The sequence below is a fragment of the Amphibalanus amphitrite genome, unplaced genomic scaffold (assembly GCF_019059575.1).
Source record: "Amphibalanus amphitrite isolate SeventyFive unplaced genomic scaffold, NRLGWU_Aamphi_draft 000484F_arrow, whole genome shotgun sequence".
In the NCBI taxonomy this organism is placed as follows: Eukaryota; Metazoa; Arthropoda; class Thecostraca; order Balanomorpha; family Balanidae; genus Amphibalanus; species Amphibalanus amphitrite.
Window position 1 is genome coordinate 329,429 of NW_024881978.1, and position 22,023 is coordinate 351,451.

The following is a 22,023-nucleotide window of genomic DNA, read 5'->3' on the forward strand; positions in this document are numbered from 1 at the left end:
GGGGTCGAAAAAGTCAAAAGGGCGGCGCTAGATATGGAGAGTTTTTCTCGAATAACTTTCGAATTAGTCAAGATAGGAACAAACTAAGGGCATCATCGTGATCCTCTCGTCAATCCGCATCGAATGATATATATGTTGACCTCGAAAGGTCAAGGTCAAAGGTTGACCTCAGGTCACGTGACCTCGAGGTCATCATGTATATCATTCGATGCGTCTTGACGAGCTGAACACAATGAGACCATTCACGCGTCTGTATCTTGTTCCTGTACGGAGTTATTGGCCAAAAACCTTTGGTGACCTTTGATGACGTCACATGACCTCACAGCTGCCCAACAGCAAAACAGACCTCAAGGTAGTGAAGGTTGATCGTATATGAAGTCATGTATGGTATATGGGGCCATTCCGACCCGTTTTAGTGGTAAAAACAGGGAGTTGATTTTTCCCCCATTGACTTATAATGGGGAGGTCGCGAAACTGACCTGACCTTAGGTCACCGATATCAAAATTCCGAGATAAACAAATTGCACATACTGGTACCCTAACTAAAGCCTGAAGAGAAGAAATTGATCGGTCAAAAACTCTAGCTCTGGCGTGATTGCAAACTTTTCTGAGGTAGGGTCACCAAACCGCCTCTGGTGACCTGACCTGAGGTCAGATCAACTCAAAATTTTCAGACATGTTGCGTAGAAGCCTTTTAGGAAAAGTCAGAAAATTTGAGCTTCCTAGCTCAATGCGTTTGGGAGAAATAACCAAAAAACCTCAGGGGGGGGGGCTCCTGAGGCCCCCCCCCCCCCGCCAGGAATAGGGTTAAATTATGATAGATGTCGTTCGGCAGCTACGGTCATATGACAGAGTGTCACCTCAGAGGATAGAAGCAGGACAAGCTGGAAGCATCTCTGATGAATTATCATATTCGTTTAAATCACTCCATAACTCCGTATCCGTAATATAAATTACAAAACGGCACCATCGAACATGAAATGATAGGATATGCTGCGCAGGCGAGCAGCGTTTCAATCCAGCTCAGTGCTGCAGCCTGCAGTTATACCGGTTGTTCACAACTCACAAAATGTAGCCTTACGAGTGACCGGTAGGGTATGGTATTGAACATTGACAAAAACCGGCATTTTAACGGCTCAAAATTTTGCTGTTAAAAGCAGGGTTGTGCTCGACTCAAAAAAATTTGCCGACTCGACTCATCATTCAACTTCAGAAAGCCCTGACTCAACTCTGACTCAAACAAGGAGCTGATTTTTTCCCTTGACTCGACTCATGACTCAAGCGGCTCAATGAAAATATGAGTTGACTCAAACTTGACTCAATTTTTTGTTGAGTCAAGTATGTTGACTCAAAATTGACTCAGATAAAAAAGTTGTTGAGCGGGGGGGTGAAAAAAATCCGGCAGCAGGGCCAGGCCTAAGTTTTTAAGCGGGGGGAGAATGAAAAGCTTATATGTATACCTATTGTTTCTAGAAAGATGAGTCAGCTGACTCATGTTCCTAAATGTTTTTGACTCAACTCAATGCCAAAGTTATTTTACTGACTCAACTCTGACTCAACTCAACACCTTAATATTTTTGTCTGACTCAACTCTGACTCAACTCAACAGCTCAACATTTTATCCGACTCGACTCAAACCTGACTCATCTGAGTCAGAGTCGAGTCAGATCTCTGACTCGACTCATGAGTCAAGCACAACCCTGGTTAAAAGGACTTTCTTATAAGCAGCCAGCAGGCTTCTTTTGACTACAGTTACGAACTGTTTCAGTACCTAAGGAGTAAGCAGTCATTGTCGAACATAATTGAGCAACAATATAGAACTGCCGCCTAGAATATAATCGTTTGCCTTGCGGCAAATAGCTAATCGGTCCCGATCCCAACCGTACATACGCATTACGCATTGGCACTGCTCAGCAGGGGACGACGGGACCAGAGTCATATGGGACTTCCCCGCCCAGCCAGAGGCGTCTCCAGACACGAGCGATCGTGGGAAAGTGGGGCGGGATGGGGGTGAGTTACCACGGACCAAGGGACGGAATGCCGTACGGCGCCTGTTGCCCGGCGCCGGCACTGTTCGAAGTCACCAACAAAATGAGCTGTGACGTCTGGATTCAGCAGACTGTGCCTATCAGAGTACAGTGCGCACTGCGCACAGTCAGCGCCCACCGCCCCACAATCGGCCGACTCCCACCCCCGGTAGTGAGCGGGGTACGCCATTGGTTATGGCTGCGGAGAGCAGCGCGTCAGAGGCTGCGTCAGAGGTCATAGGGGTTGTTGCATGGGCCGGGCGCAGTCGGTGCAGTTGTTCGTCAACAGCCGGTGCGGCGGGTGCCCACGTCGTCACAAGGAGTAGAAGGAGGACAAAGCGCACGCCGAGCTCAGACAACTCCTGAGGGAGGAGACGTCGAAGCCTCACCTGCTGTACGGTGAGTACTGAGTTTTGATGGCTAGTCATTGCTGACGGATGGGCCAGGTGTCATTGACATCACAACGCGCATCCTATTTGCGTGGTGCGTGTTTTAACCTGTCACTGAACCGAACGGTGGATTTCATGGTTCCCATAACGCTAAACCTTGTGTGATTTGTGTGGAGGTGTATCGTAGTTCAATGGCCATTGGTGGCTTTATTTTGTACGTAGTAGGTATGAATCATCCAGGGGTAGGTATAAGTAGGTAAACAATTGCTGACCGGTCTCAAATTTGATCGGTTTTTTATCTCAAACAAACGGTGATGACTTTCGCGGTCAAAATTGATCGAGTTTGCTCTGTTTGCGTATAAGTTAATCAGTGTGTGGAATGTGGACCCAAGTTTGGTAGGCACCATTTAAATTCGCTGCGCATACCGAAGTTCAACACTCTCATTTCATTTTCATCAAAACTCTACATACCTAGTTCAATATCGGCGGCCAAACGACTGGGGAATAACACCCTTGGTATGTAGGAAAAAACACGGATCCCACAACGATTGTCTCTTGTCATCTGGCGACCTCTGAAGTGACGAATATCACCATTAGGCCATTTTTTTTTAACCCGGCAGGCGGTGAGTCTCCCGGCCACCTTCCGCGCGGTGGGGGGGGGGGGAGGGGGTGCATTTTTTACCCCGCCCCCGGTATCTCCGAACTACTGAACAGATCCGTAAAATTCAAACGGCGTTCGATAGCCCTGTCAAATTTGTCTCAAGAAAACGAAATTCATCGACCTCGGGGTCACTGATGACGTCACAGGTCAGGTCAACGATAAAATGTTTCACCGTTCACGGGTCTTCTAGGGAATGCGCTTTAACACCGAGGAAAACGCATTTTGTCGAAAAACAGCGATAGGGCGTCAGTTGCCTAGTACATATGTTGCTATTAGAGGTCACTGACAACACCAAGTCAGGTCACAGGTCAGGTCACCAAGGGTCAGCACATGAATCCAACCTTACGAAGGTTGTGCGATGCATGTTTTATGGCCAATTTTTCATTTCCAACTCAATGGTGTTGGTTATAAGACCATCAGGTACGGTTTAGGTCACATTCTGGTGGAGGTCAGGTCAAGGTCAGGTCAAAAAGGTCAAATTTCAAAGTTGATAGTTTTGCATAAAATGGGTATTGATTCAATGCAGCTCGTCACGGGGAGTCTAATGGTGGTCTTTGTTTTGCACTACGAGGTCTAGAATTGCTAAAAAAAAATGAGTTTGAAAATTTGACGTCCTCAATTTTGAGCAGTTTTTTTCGCTATAACTTAGCCAAAACAGAGGTATCGATCTCAAATTTGGTATGTGAATAGAAGGCGGTAAGGACTATCACATACCTATATTCCGATTTTTTTTCGAAGTTCCAAAAACTTTTTGGATGTCTTGGCCATTATATTAAAAAACTATTTTTTATTTTTGGGGGTCTAAATCCAGAAATTTCAAAAATCCGAGATAGCAATTTTGTAGCCCTTTTAATTCTACACCTTTTATGTCTTAAACATTTTTCTGTATCTCTAAAGCTGTAGGCCTGACAGCTCTTCCCGCGAAACCTTTTTTGGGGTCGAAAATGGCAGAAATGACGTCACTCCGACGTCATTACCGGCCAACCTATCATAGCCTTTGGAAAAATTTCGGTCACAATGTGCAATAGCTATTCACGGGAGGGTACTGAGAGTTTGGTGACGATCGGCGCAGCGGTTCTGGAGATATATCGAAAAAAAAACTAAAGAGGGGAGGCAAAAAATGCCCCCCCCCCCCCCCCCCACCGCCTGGAAGGATAAAGACCGCAGGTCACGGTCGGGTCACATCTGGTCAAGTCGGCCTTTAGCTCAGGAGATTCATTTTGGATAACATTCAGCTTATTACGGATCACGGAAGGTGCGAAATGTAAAGCTTAGACATCAGGCAAGTAAGAATCATACCTACTAATCATGTACATAACAAAGTTTCGAATCGCTTGCGAGCAGATTGTATCATTTCCGGCGCTGAACAAGCAGCTTCCGTCGTTAAGACTAACGTAGATGACCTAGCGTCAGGTGTCTCATGCGAGAAAGTGAGATTGAAGACACATATTCCTGGCTCCTGAAAAAATAGCACCTAGAAAATTGCAAGGTAGCACCATCACCTCCTCGGCTGGGGAGGGTAGGCATCAAACTTTCTACGGGCCGGACATTAGATCACCAAAGGCTGCGACAATCACACGGCCTTCGTCATGATAAGTTATCACGACGCGCAGCCTGTGAATCAAATCATCGCGTCAAATCAACAATCAGCTGAGTACCAACCATGCTCATACTCAGTTATCGATAGCGAGGGCGACTCATCACGTAGGTATCCATATCTTCGACGGGCCAAATATTTTGCGCATACCAATGCTAACACTCATGATTCGAGAGGGACTCGATTGTTTAAGGCCGCTACGTGACTCAGCACCGGTCAACTCGAAAGGCAGGGCAGTTCATCCCGGGTCGTCGTCGTTGTCTTATAGTTGGGTGTAAAGTCCACAGTCCACAAGATGTGAATATCAACAAGATTTGGATATCGCCACATATACCACATACAAAGTTTCAACCATGCTGATTTAGTTTTTACTAACAATTAATCAAAACAGGCTCTGTCAAGCCCTTCTCAGATTGACGCTATTCGGCTCGATCAGATCAGGCCCGCTGTTTTGCAGGATTGCCTGACCGATAACTGCTTTCTCTCGGGCAGACAGACACCACTTGGACATCACCAAGAGCCATGAGCGATTCCTCCGAATACGACAGTGGTAAGCACACTTCATCACCTACTTGACTATTGGTAAAAGGCCTACGATGTAAGAATGTCTTGAATGAAATCAAATATTTTCTACAGTTCACATTTTATTCGAATACGGTATTCATAAGGAATTGCATAAAGAGCGAAATTTTGAAGAAAAAAAAACGACTTTGCATAAAAAGCGAGATTTTTAAAAAGGCGACTTAACATAAAAAGCGAGATTATTATACAGAGGCATTATTTCTCGGAACAGAGGGAAGGTTTGTTTTTCATAGAACCACAAACCTTTCGGCAGTCCGAAGTTCATCATGAAATGATCCGCTCATCAGTGTGCGCGCAGTTCGTTCAAATATCCCGACGTGGGCAATTGCTCAAGAATACAATACAATCGGGCAATAGATCGGCCGACTGTTTATGTTTGTCGGACAGACGACCTGGCCGAAGATTTCGAGGGACTGGCCGTGGATAATTCCCCGCCAAGGAAGTACAAGTGCGGTGTCTGTAAGGAGGTCGGCGACCACTTCATCAACGACTGTCCCACGGTGAGCGCTGAAGCGAATCACGCTCGAGAAACAATTGTGTGGATCCGATACTACCTTGCACAATACACAAAGTCAGGAGCATAGCAAATGATGCATGCATAATACACTTAGCTCGTAAAGAAAACACGGTGACTGATTTGAGTCCCCTCGAAAACCTTTCTCGGTGGTAGTTAATTGAGTCAACATGTTCCTTACTCTGAACCAGTACCCTATCTAAACCAATCCACCGTTCCGTCTCATCATTTGCGACGCATAAATTGCTATTTCAAATGACCCCCTTTGGCGCGGCAGGCGGCGGAGACCGGCCAGCGGACGCCCTACCAAGGCAAGAGGCGCTGTTTCGGTCAGTACCAGTGTAGCAGCTGCCTACGCCTGTGGGTGTCCAGTCGCAGCTGGGCCAACACCCAGCAGGCGTGCCAGGACTGTAAGGTCTACGTGTACCCGCACAGGCAGGTCAGTAGCACACCGCCACAGACCGTCCCCTCCCATCCAGTCCTGGCAGGGGCTGGAACACGTACGGCGTAACCAATTGCGGATTACGGTCGGCAATGGTTCGCAGTATCTTTATCAGAAATGAACACTATCATGAGGACCAACCCCTATCTTTATCAGTATCTTTATCAGAAATGAACACTATCATGAGGACCAACCCCTATCTTTATCAGTATCTTTATCAGAAATGAACACTATCATGAGGACCAACCCCTCACCCCACCGCTAGCAAATGCATCATATCTCTAAGTGAAACTCTCCAGGTGTAGTAACTAGTAATACTGTGTACTAATTATATCACACACGGTGAGCTCGACTCGCTGTGATACTTTCCTTCAATAATTGTTTAACACATCGTCAAAATCAACCGGTGTCTCCCCTGACACTTTTCAGAGGCCGCTGTATAAGCCCCAAGGGATGGACGACGTATGTGATCTGGACAAAAATCATCAACAACAACTGTGCAGAAGATGCCATCGGCTAGGCCATTCGTGTGTGCAATAGAAGCATCACTGGTCACTGGTCAGCTACTGTGGGAGGAGGGGATTCTGGTGTGGTAAGCGAACCGGCACACCGGACAGCCTAGCGGTCATACATGACCGACCATTCCTCGTCGGCCAGTCATATCGTCGCTACCATTCTCCCGGTGCCGTGTTCGCTACCGTTCTTCCGGTGATATGCGTTCTTACCGTTCTCCCGGTGCTGTGTTCCGTACCGTTCTCCCGGTGATATGCGTTCTTACCATTCTCCCGGTGATGTGTTCGCTACCGTTCTCCCGGTGATATGCGTTCTTACCATTCTCCCGGTGATGTGTTCGCTACCGTTCTCCCGGTGATATGCGTTCTTACCGTTCTCCCGGTGCTGTGTTCCGTACCGTTCTCCCGGTGATATGCGTTCTTACCATTCTCCCGGTGATGTGTTCGGTACCGTTGTTCAGGTGATGTGTGTTACTACTATTTTCCCGTTGATATGCGTTCTTACCGTTCTCCCGGTGACATGCGTTCCTACCATTCTCCAGGTGATATGCGTTCTTACCGTTCTCCCGGTCAGACGATGCTCACACTGCCTAGGAAACGTATAGGATCGGCCCAGCACGCGCATTGCCATTGCGTGTGTGGTGTTTTATGATCAGTCAGATGTTTTGACATACATCAGGTGTTCTGTATGTACGCTGAGCTATAAGTGATTGTCGTTTTGTACCCCTCAGCGTGAGGGGGTGAGAGATTAGCTCGTTGAGCGCATTACCAAGAGCCAGAGCATGTTCAGTCATGTTGGCGATGTTCACATTAATTGTTTCAGGGACCAAGACGGTAATGTATGTGTTAATACAAAATATGGGTAATGGCCAATGGGCAGAACAGCTCCAGATTGTCCCATATCAGTATGTTTGTGAGGACGGAAAAATAACAAAGCTACCTAATGAAGCACAATGTCTAATACTTAGTGCACAATTCCTCTGCGTAGTTTCTTTATGCCTGCTTTCCTTGACACCGTGTGTCGATTTTAGCAAAGACGCGTAATGCGGCTGTTGTGATGTACGCGCCACGCCGCGTCGTGTCATCGTGTCACGTGGGATGTGTTCGTGTCGCTCGGCACACCATGTATCCGGAAAATATACACCGATAAAGCTTAAAAAAAAAGACGCGTAATGCTAAAAACCGGTATATTACCTCCAGCTCCTTTTGATGTCGTTACGCATTCGTTTCGATGTCATTCGTTGCCTCAGCCACTGCGGGGGGGGGGGTGCAATTTCACGTCTCGACCAAAGACACGGATAGCTCGACACCGCCGCCGGCCGGCTCGGCGGTGGCCGGCCGGCCGGCGCGCGGCCAATTTGCACAGCGGACACCGGGGGACGGGACCAGACGGCCGGCTCGCCGCTCAGCGCCGCGCGCCTCACCTAGTACTCCTCGCCCATTTCGATGCGCATGCGGCGCTGGATGTTGCGCATGTCGCGCAGCACCTTGAGCTGCGCACAGTGGATCGGGTCGGCGTTCTTGGAGCCGGCCGGGCGGCGCGGCCGCGGCTGGCCGGCCGGCCGCGAGCGCGGCTGCACCGGGCGCAGAGGGAAGTTCTTCTGCATGGAGAAGGTGACACCACGCGGGCGCACACTGTTGGGCTGTGGACGGGACGGGAGCGGCGGTCAGCGCGGGCGCCAGCGGTGTCCGATGGCACAGCGTGCCGCTCGGAGTCGGCTCATAAACTGCTTTGTCCTGCACAGACGGCCAGCAGACACCGCCACGGGCCGACGGATCGTGTGGTGCCGGCGGCTCGGCAGCTAGGTCAGTGTAAGGTCGTCGCAGCGCTGTGTTTTGAATTTGAACCGAGCTGGCTAGGTGGCTGCGAATGATACCAGTCGGCCCCGGACCAGGTGGTAGAGAAAATTACATACTGCCTGATTAATCCATTTTTACATGGTTAAAAATAACGGTCCTTTCATCATCGAACAGTGGTAGATAAAAGGAAATGAATAGTTGAATCACGTTACGTCATCAATGAGGTATCACCTGATAACACTTTTTGCATACTCAGTGGCCGTACGTACCTGTATGCGTGTGTTGACCCTCATCGGTCGTCCCGGCCTGGCGGGCAGGCCGCGGCCGGCCCGTCCGACCAGTCTCCTGCCACGCACGCTGCTACCGTCCTGGCCCCCGGCGCCCACACCGGCTCGCGACAGCTTCTTGATCTGGAGAGCACAACGCACCGCGATGGTCAGTGGTCAGGGCACCGGAGCGGAACCAAGATGGCAGTGCGAATGCACGTTCTCCCTAGCGGCTCCTCTCCCCTCGCCTGCCTCGAAGTGTGTACCTCCCCCGCCGCGGCGCCCCTATTCTCTCACCTGTTTGTAGAGTTTGAGCAGACAGCAGACCTGGCGTCGTCGCTCCTCCATCATGGTCTCCAGCCGGCCGATCTGCTCCTCCAGCTGACACCGGTCCACGCTGCCGTCGGCGCGGCCCATGTCCGTCTCCAGCTGCTGGCAGACGCACTCGAGGCCGGCAAACTCCTCTGCCAGCTCCTCCAGTAGCTGTTTCAGACTGCGCTTGGTCTTGCGCAGCGTGGCCGGGTTGCAGAGCATCTTTTGCACCTGGACGGACGCCGCTGAGCGGGCGTCCTCGTCGTACCCGGACATCTGGCGAACGGGTCAGTGAGGCAGAGTCAAGGTCGGACACGGACGGCCGGAGCCGACCCCACCCGGGGGCTGACCGGGTGTGACCTACCAACAATTTGTGTTGTCCAAATATTTACATTTTGCTTTAACATATGACTTAGGTAGACGTTAACAAACAAGACTTTCGTCCCGAGTATGTATCAACCAGTAAAACGCCTTTTGGGCGAAGAACGAGCGAGCGAGACAGTGAGCCCTGCACGTGCGGAAGGGCGAGAGGGTACTTCCAACGGGCTTGTGCAAAGCACCCTTCTAACCGGTCGCTAGCGGTGTGCCAACTTTGAACGCAATCGGCCCAGCCGTTCCTGAGATCTGGAAGCGGCATTCTGCACGTGCGCACGTGCAAACGGGGTCCAAAATGACTTTTGCACGGCACCCTACTAAACGGTCCCCAACCGCGTACTAAATTTGAGCGCAATCGGCCCAGCCGTTCTCGAGATCTGGAAACGCCCCCTGCACGTGCGCACGTGCAGTAGCACCCTAACCGCAACACATGGGAATGCATTGCCTGGTGGGTGCCTACCTGTATGCCAATTTTCAGCGAAATCGCCCCAGTAATTACCGAGTTACTGAAATGGGAACAAATTTGGCACCTCTTCTTTTTGTATTTTGCACGTGCAGTGGGGGTCACTCACATAGATCAAGAGTATCCGACCTTTGGTAGAAGGGATGCAGCTACCCTATAAAAATTCCCGCAAGACAATCGCTCAAGCCGCTGCTGAGATATGGGCCTCTCAAAATCATTACTTTTGCAAAACTGCTTGAACACCCTTGACTTTTCACGTGGCACGTGCCACGACGGTCACTGAGATGTATCAAAAGTAGTCAATTACGGGGTAGAAGGGATGGGGCTACCCAGCAAAAAAGACCGCAGGCCAATCGGTCCAGCGGTTGCTGAGATATAAGCCTCTCAAAAGCGTTACAGGCCGGGCCGGGCCGGGCCGCTCATACTGAGATTTTTCCCTTATATTGAAAAGACTTCGCTTCGCTCGCTGCGCTCGCTCGCTCGTAATTATCAGCGACGTGCCATAATGCCTACAAGTCATACGTCATTCAAATGCCCGTATCTCCCCCGGTTCTCTACACCGAGTCAGACTGTTGTGACCGATACCGACGCGTCCCGTACATACCTTGTTGGCCGGCGCAGGTCGGTAGGCGGCGCGTCGCGTCATCTCACGCGTCTCCGAGTGGTCAATCACACAGCCCTGCCGGTCCCGCTCGTAGCGCGCAAAGTCGGCCGTGTTGTCCGGGCCGCAGCTGGTCGGTACGGTAAAACACAGCACATGTACAGGCGAGCGCGCAGCACAGCAAACAGCACAGCACAGCCGGCGCAGCACAGCACAGCCGGTTACATGGTCCACACACAGTATACAGGCGTAATATGACCAGAGATTACAAATTCACGAACGAAAAACGGGTGCGGTTGGTTCAAATACGAAATAAAGAGAGTATCCGCGGAAATCAGCCGGTTAAAAGCTCAGCAACTACATGATAAAAGCGATTACGTAATGAGCGACGTGTGCGAAATAAAAATGCGGTAGCGAGGTAGGCACAGGCGCGACGGGCGCAACGACATACTGTAGTGCAACTAAAACGAAGCAGAACCTAACTGCGAGCGATCAGATTCTTATAGTTGACCTTCTACCGAATGGTATCACACATGAGTAGTCTCGCATTGCCCGTACGTTTACAGCACTGCAGCAGCCTCGGGTAGGACCTTGGCACGGCTTATCTAATTACTGCCGGCTACGCCACCAGTTCATAGTTCACAATGAGCATAATGGTCCCACCACGCGCGGCTCCACCGTGCGTCATTCGCCCCCTATCACCCCTATCAGACTTTCAACAACGAGCGCCACAGCTGCCAGGGGACGCGAGGTTAGTCACCACAATCCGCCGCTGTGGTTTGGGTACAACACACGTTGCCCGCCTCCCTAGCTGAGTCAAACGTCTGTGTGGACGGTACTACCGGCACACAGACGGCTCTGCCCCGCTATCTGGTGGTGTGTATGTGGGTAGTGATGGTCATAGCACCCAGCCGGCCGGCCAGCCTGGGGGCGGAAGGGGTCCCGTCAGTCCGGCGCCACACACTACCCCCGCAGACCGGACGAGAGCGGCAAACAAAGCATACTCAGCAGACAGGCAGTAACGAGGCCGGGAGGCAGGACATGACTGGCAATGAGCAAACCGAGATAAACCATGGCGCAGTGCACAACATATTGGCATCCGACTGGCAGCAAAATGTAGTCGGGTGATGACATTCAATCTGGCATTTATAAGCAGCAGACTAGCATCTACGCAGCTCCTGCACAATACGACTAGCACAAACAAGCGTCGCGGATGACATGGGCAGCGGCGGGAGGGGATTCCCGACCCGGACTGTCGACCGCCTGACCTACCTGCGCGGGTCCACCTCGATCTTATACTTGTCGATCTCCATTTTGTCGTGGTAGCGGAACGGTTTTCTGCGCCGGTAGCGAAGGAAGGGGCCGCGCGCCGGTAGACGGCCCACCTTGATGTCGGGCAGCGGCGCGCCGGAGCGCGTGCAGCCGCCCGCCTGCTTGGCCAGGCTCATCACATGCTGGATGTTGGCGCCGATGTGGTGGCTCTTGTTGGTGTTCTGACCGGGGCGGAGACGAGAAGGCAAGGGATGATCAGATATTTCCTCGAAAGTGATAAATTAACATGACCACCATGAGGAAAGGCATTGATACCTAGCAAACGACTGAATCATACCGCACACCCATCAACGTTATGAGAACGGGATCAATCTAGCCCACTGACACTTGAGCGAAAAATAGCTTCGTGATCGCAAAGTTTCGAATCACAGCTGTAACACATTCCTGCGCGAATATGAATATTTTCAATCTACACCCATGTCCATGTTTACTTCAGCCCCACTTGCCCTGCTGGCCGCTTCCGGCCTGCCCCGGCCCCCGGGAATCCCCGTCAGCCGTACCGACGATGACAGGAAGGGCAGCGGTGCGCGTCCCATTTGGTACTGTTTATCGCGCTGGGTGCGCGTCCGCTGCTCCCTCTCCAGTGTGTGGCGCGCCAGCCGAGACGGCGACTCGGAGTCGGAGTCGATACCGGAGTCGGGACCGCACTGCCGAGTCAGACCACGGAACATCAGAAAACAGTCAATAATAGGAAATACAATACACAGTCCATTATTTGTGCAGCTAGACATTTCGTTAGGCTACGAGGTGGATGAAAACCCGAAGAGAGTAGAGCTGATGCTGTGAACAGCGCGCCCTGTTTCACAGCCTGGAACTGTTACCATCGTCCCATTGCAACCAGTCCGTTCTCCGCTTGTGTAGGGTGAAGTCGTATAAGGGTACGCACTTAGTGGATTTCTTGCTCTCATTTGTTTAATATTTGAAGGAAAGAAATCGCAAATAGGGAATATTAAAGTTCATTGAATTAGCCATCAACCCATGGGGCAACGATCCTTCAGCGTAAATGGAAGTGGTCTAAAACTGACAATTTCTGAACCGTTGCACTTGCGTACTCTTACCATATGGGGTGTGTAAGAGTACGCACGCCAGGCGGGTGGAGTACGCAAGCATATGAACACACACCTATGCAGCTTGCACTGTCCAAATGCTTAACTTCAAACTCAGAAGGCATTTAAGTTAATTCTAGTATCCAAAAAGAAAAACAAAATAAATCTTTCAAGTCTATAAATCAGGAAATAATCATGTCGTGTGTTTCTTAAAAAAATGCACAATCAAAAAGGAGAATAACTCGTATTTGGAAGAATTTCGGGTACGCATCTGCATCACAGTGCTCCATTGATGATATACCTACAAAACAAACGTCATTGAGCGAAAGATTAATAATTATACATTTCTGCATATTCGATTTAATGTATAATTCTGCGTACTCTTACCCTCCTGAACAGTGCGTCCTCTTACCGTACATGCAATTCGCGCACAAAACAACCCCGAAACGTTGTGCAAAACTTCGCAAACAGAATATTGCACTGTACAGTATTTCCCCAGATAACCTCACAAGTTTCCCACAACAATCACGGAAATGTACCACATCTCAACTGCCAAGTATCAAAATTATTGTACCATATCATAATAATATCATAACGCTCGAAAATAATATTCATCGCCTTAAACTCAACAGCGTCGCAGCTCAACGCCCACGTTCCGTTGGTGACATGCACGCACTGGCGGCTTCATGTCACTTCATGAACTCGACAAACCCGCGTTGCTAAGCAACCGAAACAGCTGATGCGTACTCTTATCGCCCGCGTACTCTTACCCGCCCTTACCCTATGCCGACCAAGACCCAGCCATACGCCGGGCGCAGCTCAGTTCTGTGATCCTCCCAGGCCCCAGCCCCGTCCCCCTGCCCGCGGCGGATGTACACAGTCCACGTCACACATACCCGGCGTCCGACCGACTCGCTGGCAGCGCGGCGCCGGGGCCGGCCGCCGCGAGCCGGCGCCGGAGAGCGGCTGGCACGTGAGCGCGAGGCCAGAGACGCGGCGCGGGACCGCTCTCGCAGCTCCTGCACCGAGCCGGGCACGTCTGCAACGGAGAACGAATGAGTGACGGTCAGATACACGACCTTAGACGTCCGTCAGACAAGTTAAGCGGACTGTTAACGTAGATTACTCCTGACTGCGGATACAGACTAACCAGAGGCCTGTTTCACTAAAAACTTGCGATTACAAGTGTTTGAACTTTACAATTCATAAGTATTTTTGCAAACTATGTAAAATCGGATTTCACTAAAGTTCATCACCAGCGGCACCTCCGATAAAAAGAGTTTGCAAATAAACTTGTTAACAGTAAAAATGTTTTTAATCAAGAACTATAACATGTTACAGATATTGCTTCTTTTTATCAACCTATGTCTAGTTTTCATGTCAGAAATTGCAGGAATAAATTAAAAATAATGATGCTGTTTCTGAATGGTATAAATGATAGTTCACAATATCTTATTATTGAAAGAAAATAGCACGTAAAGCATTTGACAGCAGAAGACTGTTGAATGCAATTATGGCGCGCGAATGACAAAACATGACGATATTTATTTATTGCTCGTAGCTGGTTCGTAGGGAATGTGCTAAGTGAAAAAGAGCATATAATGACTCAGCATATCATATTTGTTTTAAATAATCGATTGCTTTGCATCATTGCACAAAAAGTAATAAAATTCCAAACGTAAGGGCCACTGGAATTTCGTGTTTGTAAGTACAACGTTTTCTTTAAAGCTTTTGGTCTTCGTGAAACAGAAAGTTTGCGATTTCGATGTTTCTTACAAACTTTTTTCTTGTAAAAAAGTTGGTAAATTTTAAACTCAAAATTCATGCCCGAAAGTTTCGTGAAATCCAAATTTCAAATGTTGGTAATTATTTCTTTTAAACTCAAGCTTTTTCTTTGTAATTACACACTTTATTTGTTAGTGAAACAGGCCTCAGAATGAGAAAACTAAGACGACCTCTATCGTAAAAATACCCAAAGGTACATCATTTGAAAAAAAAAATAGAAGACACAATGTCGACAGTGCTGTGCTGTTAGTCTCTCCAGCACACTGCAGTTCGGACGTACATTTGGAGGCGTTGGCCAGGATGCCTCCTGCGCAGCGGGAGCGGGAGCGCGGCCGGGTCTTGTCACACCAGAGGTGGTCGCCGTCGGCGTCCGTCTCGTCGCCCCGGTCCCGTCGGCCGCCGCCCGCCTGTCGAAGCAGGCTCTCGGCGCGCAGACGGACACCGGCTGCCACAGGACGCGGGCATATCAGCAGCCGGACACGGCAGTCAGCGGACACGACAGTCAGCGGACACGACAGTCAGCGGACAGGGACACGTGGGTCATCGGACACGGCAGTCAGCGGACAGGGACACGTGGGTCATCGGACACTTCAGTCAGCGGACAAAGACACACCAGCCAGCGGACAGGGACACAACAGTCAGCAGACACTTCAGTTAGCGGACACGGACACAACTGTCACCGGACAAGGACACATTGGCCACAAACAATAGTCTTTACCAGACATAGGCTCATTGAGCGACACATGTGCGGCCCGTCAGGAGCTGTTGGACCTTCCACCACCGGTTCATCCCATCTTGGATGAATCATTCGAGCCGGTCGCCGACAACAGACGGGCCCACAGCGGCAATGAGTCACCGTCTAACGTTACCGAGCCCTCAAACAACACCATACGCCCACTACAATGCAACATATTTCATAGTCGTAATTCATCATCCACCCGACACGCTACGTCGAGCCTACCACTCCACCCAATACCATCCAGCCCCGTAACCTCTCCTGCCGCCAGTCTCTGCCGGCGGCCACTCACGTCTGGTCTGCTGTTTTCCCCGGGTGCAGGGCGGCTTCCTGCCCGGCGAGCGGGATGTGCACGGGTTCGAATTGCGCAGCGATGGTGATGAGGCGTTCTGTCTGCGCCGCGGCGGCGAGCGGCTCGGCTGCGGGTGGGTAGAGTTGGAGAGCGACCGGCGACGCTGCACAATGTACTGCCGGGGAGAGAGGAGGCGGGTGGTCATCTAGCAAAGATCAAACTTGGTCTGAAGGCGTCATAAATGCTTAACAACACCTGTCAAAGAGGAAGGATCGTTACCAGGACAAAGTTTTCCTAATCACACACCGGTAGCCTGCATATGAACGAATTATCCCCCCCCCCCCAAAAAAAAACTCTAAGCCGTATATTCTGAATTTCATCCCGACCTGGGCCCTGGCACAGTTCTTGCGACGAATAATTATTAATTAATTCCTTACACTAACGTTATGCACAAAAGCTCTTATGGGCGTAAGACGAAACTCCCGCAAAACTCCCGCAGCGGCTCACCTGTTGCACCTTCTTGTTGGGGTTGCTTCGACAGGGAGTCGGGCTTCTGTTCCGGCGCGACACGGAGGGACTCCGGCTGTCCCGGGGCGCCTGCCGACGCGACCGGGCGCACCGCTCGGCGTTCGTGTACATCTGCTTCATAAAGTCCAGCTGGTCGTGCAGGTTGCTGCACCGAGACTCGGCCACGTTCAGCTGGCTCAGGAAATCTGCAGGCAGCAAAGCAGGTGACATTCATTTCCATCACTTAACGTCTTTACTAATACTTTCATAAATAGCGATGTCCATGATATTGTAAAATAGCATATCCAGTTTAAGTTGAACATTGAGTCACAATTATTCAAGACAGATTATCAGGATCAGCTGCTGGATGGAAAGCCACGCAATTGGAAGCCCCTATATACAAAGACGCGCACTTACCTTGCATCCTGTCGTCATTTTCGTCCTTATTTTGCAAACATGATAGCAGCTTATCGCGCTCTTTAAGCGCCCTCGATACTTCTTGCTGGGCATCATCTTGAGCTGACCTCAAGTCAGATAGTAGTCCTGAAAGGCTATCAAACCCCTCTGATATCTCTGGGAAAGGAAAAATAGTATGTTACCAACCTTCGAGAAAAAATGGAGACATATTGCTAGACTCGAGAACATTTCTAACTCGGTCAAATTAGATAGTCCAATGCCAAGAAGGCACACCCAATGCTATCCATCATAATTCTCTTAAGAAACGTGTCAGCCATTGGCTATAACAATATTGATGCATTAAACAAGCTCAGTAACCACTAAAAGAATGACAAGCAAGCAAATGCATAAATATGCCTGTGACCATCTTTCAACAACAGACCATCTCTTCTGGAGGTTTTCAGTGATCTGATGGCAGGATGTTTCGTTGGTGATGTATCTTCCTGGGATCGCAAAGTCGAACAGCTATAGCTGGACGAAATATCAGTCGTCATTCTCGTAGTGGTTCTACCGTGATTGGCTCGTCGTCGTTATGTCGTCTCCTCGCACTGAAATAAAAAAAATGATTGTAATAATGCAATACATGAGTCTGGGATGCTATAAAGCCAGCTGTAAGAATCATAGCTTTAGCTTCATTTATTTAAATAAATCAACTGGTCTTAACACGCGCAGTGGAAGCGTTGCGAGTACTACGCCCAGTGGAAGGGGGGGGGCGGATGTCGCCCCCCCCCCCTAAGATCTCAGCTCCCACTGGAGCTAGAAAGACGAAATTTGGAAGGTAGGTGAAGGCCCTGGGGAACTCTGTTGTGTGTGAATTTCATGACCCTAGGTCAATATCTTCAAGGTCAAATGAGGTCAAATGTGGTCAAATCTGCCATATGAGCGACTTTTTTGCGTTTACACGCCGATAACGCAAAAAGTTACCGGCCGATTTTCTTTTTTTCACTATACGAAAGAGCATACATTTGTGAGTATGTATGGTGAATTTCTAGTTAATCCAACAATAAACATGGCAGCTAGAAGCCTGCTAAGGGTAAGATGTCGCCGGCTGAAGCGGGATCGGCCGACGCGGGAAACGCGGCAATCACAATTTTGTGTTTACACACTCATAACTCAAGTTGTTACCGGCCGATTTTCAAAATTCTTTGACCATGAGATTGCCTGTACATTTCTTAGTCTTCTCACAAAGTTTGACGCTAATCGAATATAATCAGCGGTAAGGAGCGCGATGTAAAGACGGAACCGTCCCGCCCCGGCACAGTCTACAATTCAGGCGGCGCGTAACGGTAAGCGCCGGCCGCCGCGCCGCCGCGCCGCCGCGGCGACAGGATGTTTACTTTACACCGCTATTACTAAAAAGTTGTGACCCGATTTTCTTATTTCTTGCACGAGAAGATCCGCAGTTCAATTCTGGACAGGTAGCCAAAATTTCACATTAATATTATGTTTGTGGCGCGAGTTATTGGCGAAAAAACAGGAGGGGTGGGCGGAATCCGCCCCCCCCCCCCCGTTCCACTGCGCGTGTTAAGATAAAAATACCTAACAAATAGCCCAGCATTTGGATATTCACTGAGAGACATCATTGATCATATAAATATAAATTGGTCATGATATGATTCCATGCCATGCTTCAAACTGACACCAAGTGTTCAACATCTTAGCTCAGGAAATAGGAATAATAATTATTGATGCATAGTTATCACACTACAAAACAAACAGACAACTTTGGTAGACAGAAAGCCCTAGCATCTATGTTTTCACAACACATCTTAAAGTTCTGAAAAAGGAAAATGGAGCAATGCTGTAAATAAATCATGCTTCAGACAAACAATGTAGGTACTAGTGAAGAAAACAAACAGCCAGAACCAGAAGCTAAGCAATGTTGTGATCAATTAGCAATCATTGGCCCAATGGTGAGCAAAATTTGAATTACAGCAGTGCTGTTTTCATGTATTGGGTAACAAAATTACCCAAATCCAATTTACAGTGTCCCAATTCAACTCTTTTTGTTCTCTAAATCCAATAACTCATATATTGATTTATTTCCCTTGTGTTATTGAGGCAATTGCTAGTGTGGTTTCTATCATAAATTAACAACAATGCAGGAAGGCAAAAACTTAGCAATAACACTAGCCAAATGCTGACATTCTGAATGATGCAGGGAGGGGCATATCTTACATCATTATGGACACAATCTATGCTGATGACAAAAGCCTGTCCATTGAACTTTTTGAAAACCTATCAAATTGGTGCCTTACCAACAACTGGATAAAATCAGCTGGCTGGCCAGCTGGCGACGTATGATAGCTTTGTTATTTATTGATATAAACACGGTAGAACACGCAAAATGGCACTCATAAAAATTATTAAAAGATAGGTATTTAGTTAGTTGTACTTGGCATTGATATCTAGCGCTGCTCTGCTAGTGTAATTGACCATGGAGAATCAGTATACCGACATATATATTATAGAAATGTTCTTGCTGTAGCAAAGATTCTTATGCTGTAGCAACTGCAATCTTTTGCTAATGTTGGCTGAAAAGCACGGTGAAAATGTTTCCGCAGGAAGATTTGGGCTGGAATCAGAGCAAAATGATAAAAATACCCACAACATATCCTCAGATCCCTTTTCTACTTTAATGCTTTTAAATGCCGTAAAAACTTATAGGCATGCTCACTGAATGAATGACAAATGACAACTCAGTATGTTGATATCAATGCTACACAAAATATATTAATGCAAGACTCAATAGTCAATAACTCAAACTGGGTCCATTAGTTGACTGGTGCTTGCAGACTGTATGACGAAAATGCCAGGATTACAGAATAACTCATCAGCAGGGTTATGGAGAATGAAAAGAAAGGATACTTACAAAATATTGTCCAATTCACTGGTACATGATTTGCACAGTAAAACGTATAGCAATAACAATACGCAAAAGCGTTTATAAAGAAATCCAATTTTTAAAATTCCCTCCACCGGTTACTGCCAAAACAAAGCGAATTTCAGCCTTGAGGGCAATTTTATGACGCAAACCTGGTGGCTGTCATTGCAAGCGTAAAAATTATTGGATATTTTCATCAGTTTTAAACTAATTTTTCAATATATTTATGTGTAACTATTTTTACTTTTAATTTTTAGCAGGTCAAAGAAGAAGAAAAATGTTTCGAGCCCAACTCAAATGCTCGACGTTTTTTTTTCAAAAAGAGTCTGGAAAAATACTATCAGAAACCTCCAAGACGCTGCTTTTTCGTTGCTAGGCGACAGGAAAGCTCTTCCGATTTATACGGCCTTGCTTCCGATCAGCAGTGGCATTGGTTTTGGGAAGAAAACCCAACAGCCGGATTTTAGCGACACCTATGTGACGGCACGCCACAGCCTCATAGTTGATGTTGGTATATATAGAGGACGCCCTAAGCGGACACCACTGCCGATTGAGTCGGTGTAGTTCCCACGGTGTTTGGTTTGGCAATTGGCACGGCACGCTGTACCGATGGCGATGACCATCTTCATCCTCAGATTACAGATTACAAGATTACAGTTATGATCATTGCTTTTCTTTACTGAACACGAGCAGTCAACTGTGCCGCTGACCGCTGTCATCTCACCCTTAGGTACGGTACCCACGAGGCACAGACGTCAGACACTGGCTGGCGGAAGCAGAAAGGTTGCAAATTGCCAAATTGCAGAAAACTGAAAAGTAGCTTCGGGAGCTGCGAGATGGACCGTCATGCCTAACCTTTCTCAACTGCCCAAACAGGGCTGGAGCCTGGGGAAATGATTTCAGAGGTGGGGGGAGGGGAGGACTAGGCCTTGAGGGGCCTTCAAGGAAAAGGGCCCCCAAGTGTCTCGAAGGGCCCAAAATCATTTAGCCCGCGCGGGGCTGGGGGGGGTAAATTTTACCCCCCCCTCGCGAATTTTTGCAATATCTTAAAAACGGCGGCGCGCAGCGCCGCCAAACTTTCAGTACCTTTTCTTACATCAATTTGACACGTTCCCTGAAAATTTGAGCGAAATCCGTCGGAAAATTTTTGAGAAATTGACGTTTTAGTGACGTCATGTTCGCCATTTTCGCCTCAAAAACGGCAAAAGTTCAAACGCCGCTAACATCTTCATTTTTAAAGGAATCAAGACGTAACAAAAAATGTTACACGTAATTCTACTTTGTCTATCAAATGGCTATCTCGGTTTTTTGAAAATTTTGGATTTTGGCCCAAATTTTTTTCAAAAAACTGATTTTTTTGGGAAAATGATTATAAAATCCAAAATTTTGAGTGTATCGAAAAAACCGGAATATATGTCAGAGAAGTGGTCTATGTGCACCTACATACCAATTTTTAGAAGAATCGGTTCAAAAATGTGGGAGCTATTCAATATTTTATGACGTCACGACACACAAAAATTTTGAAAAATGATTTTTTTTGGAAGTTCTAGACCTCGTACGGAAACAAAAATAGCACCATTCGATTGGCCGTGAAAAACTGCATCAGATAGACACCTTTTTAGGGCTTAACAACCAACTTCAAAATTTGACCTCACTTGACCTGACCTTGACCTGACCTCGACCTGAAATTCATGCAGAGGTGGTCCATATCACTTATTGAGTTTGCCTATTGAATTCTATGAGTAAAATGACCCATAAAACATGTGTCGCACATGCCCTTTTCTATATTTTGTTTTTTGGTGACCTAACCTGACCTGACCTGACCTGACCTTGACCTTGACCTCTGAATGATATTGTATGCAACGAATATTGTCTTGGTAGCCTAAGAACACGTTTTGGGCAATCAGTCTCAGTCGATGACTCCATTCTTCGGCAACTACGGCGCAAGGCCGATACTGTAGAAACTTGCAATTTGTACCCTTGACCTGACCTTGACCTTGACCTCAAACTTTAAATTAAGTACATGTTTTTAGTTGTTCGTGATGAGATCTTGCGATTGGCGTTTGATTTTTCCAAATCGGACCATTAGTTCGGGAGATAACTGGGGGGGGGGGGGTAAAATTTACCCCCCCCCCCAGCCCCGCGCGTTCGGCTGGAGACCCCAGCCCCGCGCGGGTTAGTCCAGGTCGGGTCAGGTCAGGTTAGGTCAGCCAGTAGGGGTCCTGCCGTGAGGCTGCCGGGCATTCGTAGAAGGCGTCAACCGCCTCTGACAGCTTCGCAGCATGTTTCCATCGAACTTCGAAGGCACCAAAACTACTTCGTAGTTCGTTATGAATGTTCGAATAGCTGCTAAATTCGAATTCAGCTCCAAAAACTAGCCTAGAAACATGTATAACTCTAAAAAATGAACTGAGGTCAAGGTCATCAAAGGTCAATGACCTGAC

The 22,023-nt window shown here is 48.3% G+C and overlaps 2 protein-coding genes across 5 annotated transcripts; one reads left to right on the plus strand and one right to left on the minus strand.

Moving 5' to 3' along the window:
• The first annotated feature begins 2,218 nt into the window (after window positions 1-2,218).
• Window positions 2,219-7,912, plus strand: LOC122392380 (zinc finger CCHC domain-containing protein 24-like). The gene is made up of 5 exons (XM_043387182.1): window positions 2,219-2,426; window positions 5,167-5,224; window positions 5,644-5,756; window positions 6,048-6,209; window positions 6,642-7,912. The coding sequence occupies exons 2-5, from the start codon at window positions 5,197-5,199 to the stop codon at window positions 6,750-6,752; spliced, it is 414 nt and encodes a 137-aa protein (XP_043243117.1). The 5' UTR covers window positions 2,219-2,426; window positions 5,167-5,196; the 3' UTR covers window positions 6,753-7,912.
• Window positions 7,898-20,003, minus strand: LOC122392379. 4 transcript variants are annotated; one of them, XM_043387177.1, is made up of 13 exons: window positions 19,568-20,003; window positions 17,078-17,243; window positions 16,657-16,812; window positions 16,240-16,445; window positions 15,733-15,907; window positions 14,985-15,149; window positions 13,816-13,958; window positions 12,374-12,520; window positions 11,814-12,034; window positions 10,545-10,671; window positions 9,088-9,378; window positions 8,794-8,934; window positions 7,898-8,367 (listed from the first exon to the last, which is right to left on the minus strand). In XM_043387177.1, exons 2-13 carry the CDS (start codon window positions 17,187-17,189, stop codon window positions 8,149-8,151), a joined length of 2,103 nt encoding a protein of 700 aa, XP_043243112.1. In that variant the 5' UTR covers window positions 17,190-17,243; window positions 19,568-20,003; the 3' UTR covers window positions 7,898-8,148. The 4 variants fall into 4 exon arrangements, with proteins under 4 accessions (XP_043243112.1, XP_043243116.1, XP_043243113.1 ...); XM_043387181.1 differs by lacking the exon at window positions 19,568-20,003 and adding an exon at window positions 19,456-19,509; XM_043387178.1 differs by lacking the exon at window positions 19,568-20,003 and adding an exon at window positions 18,954-19,345.
• Window positions 20,004-22,023: the final 2,020 nt, after the last annotated feature.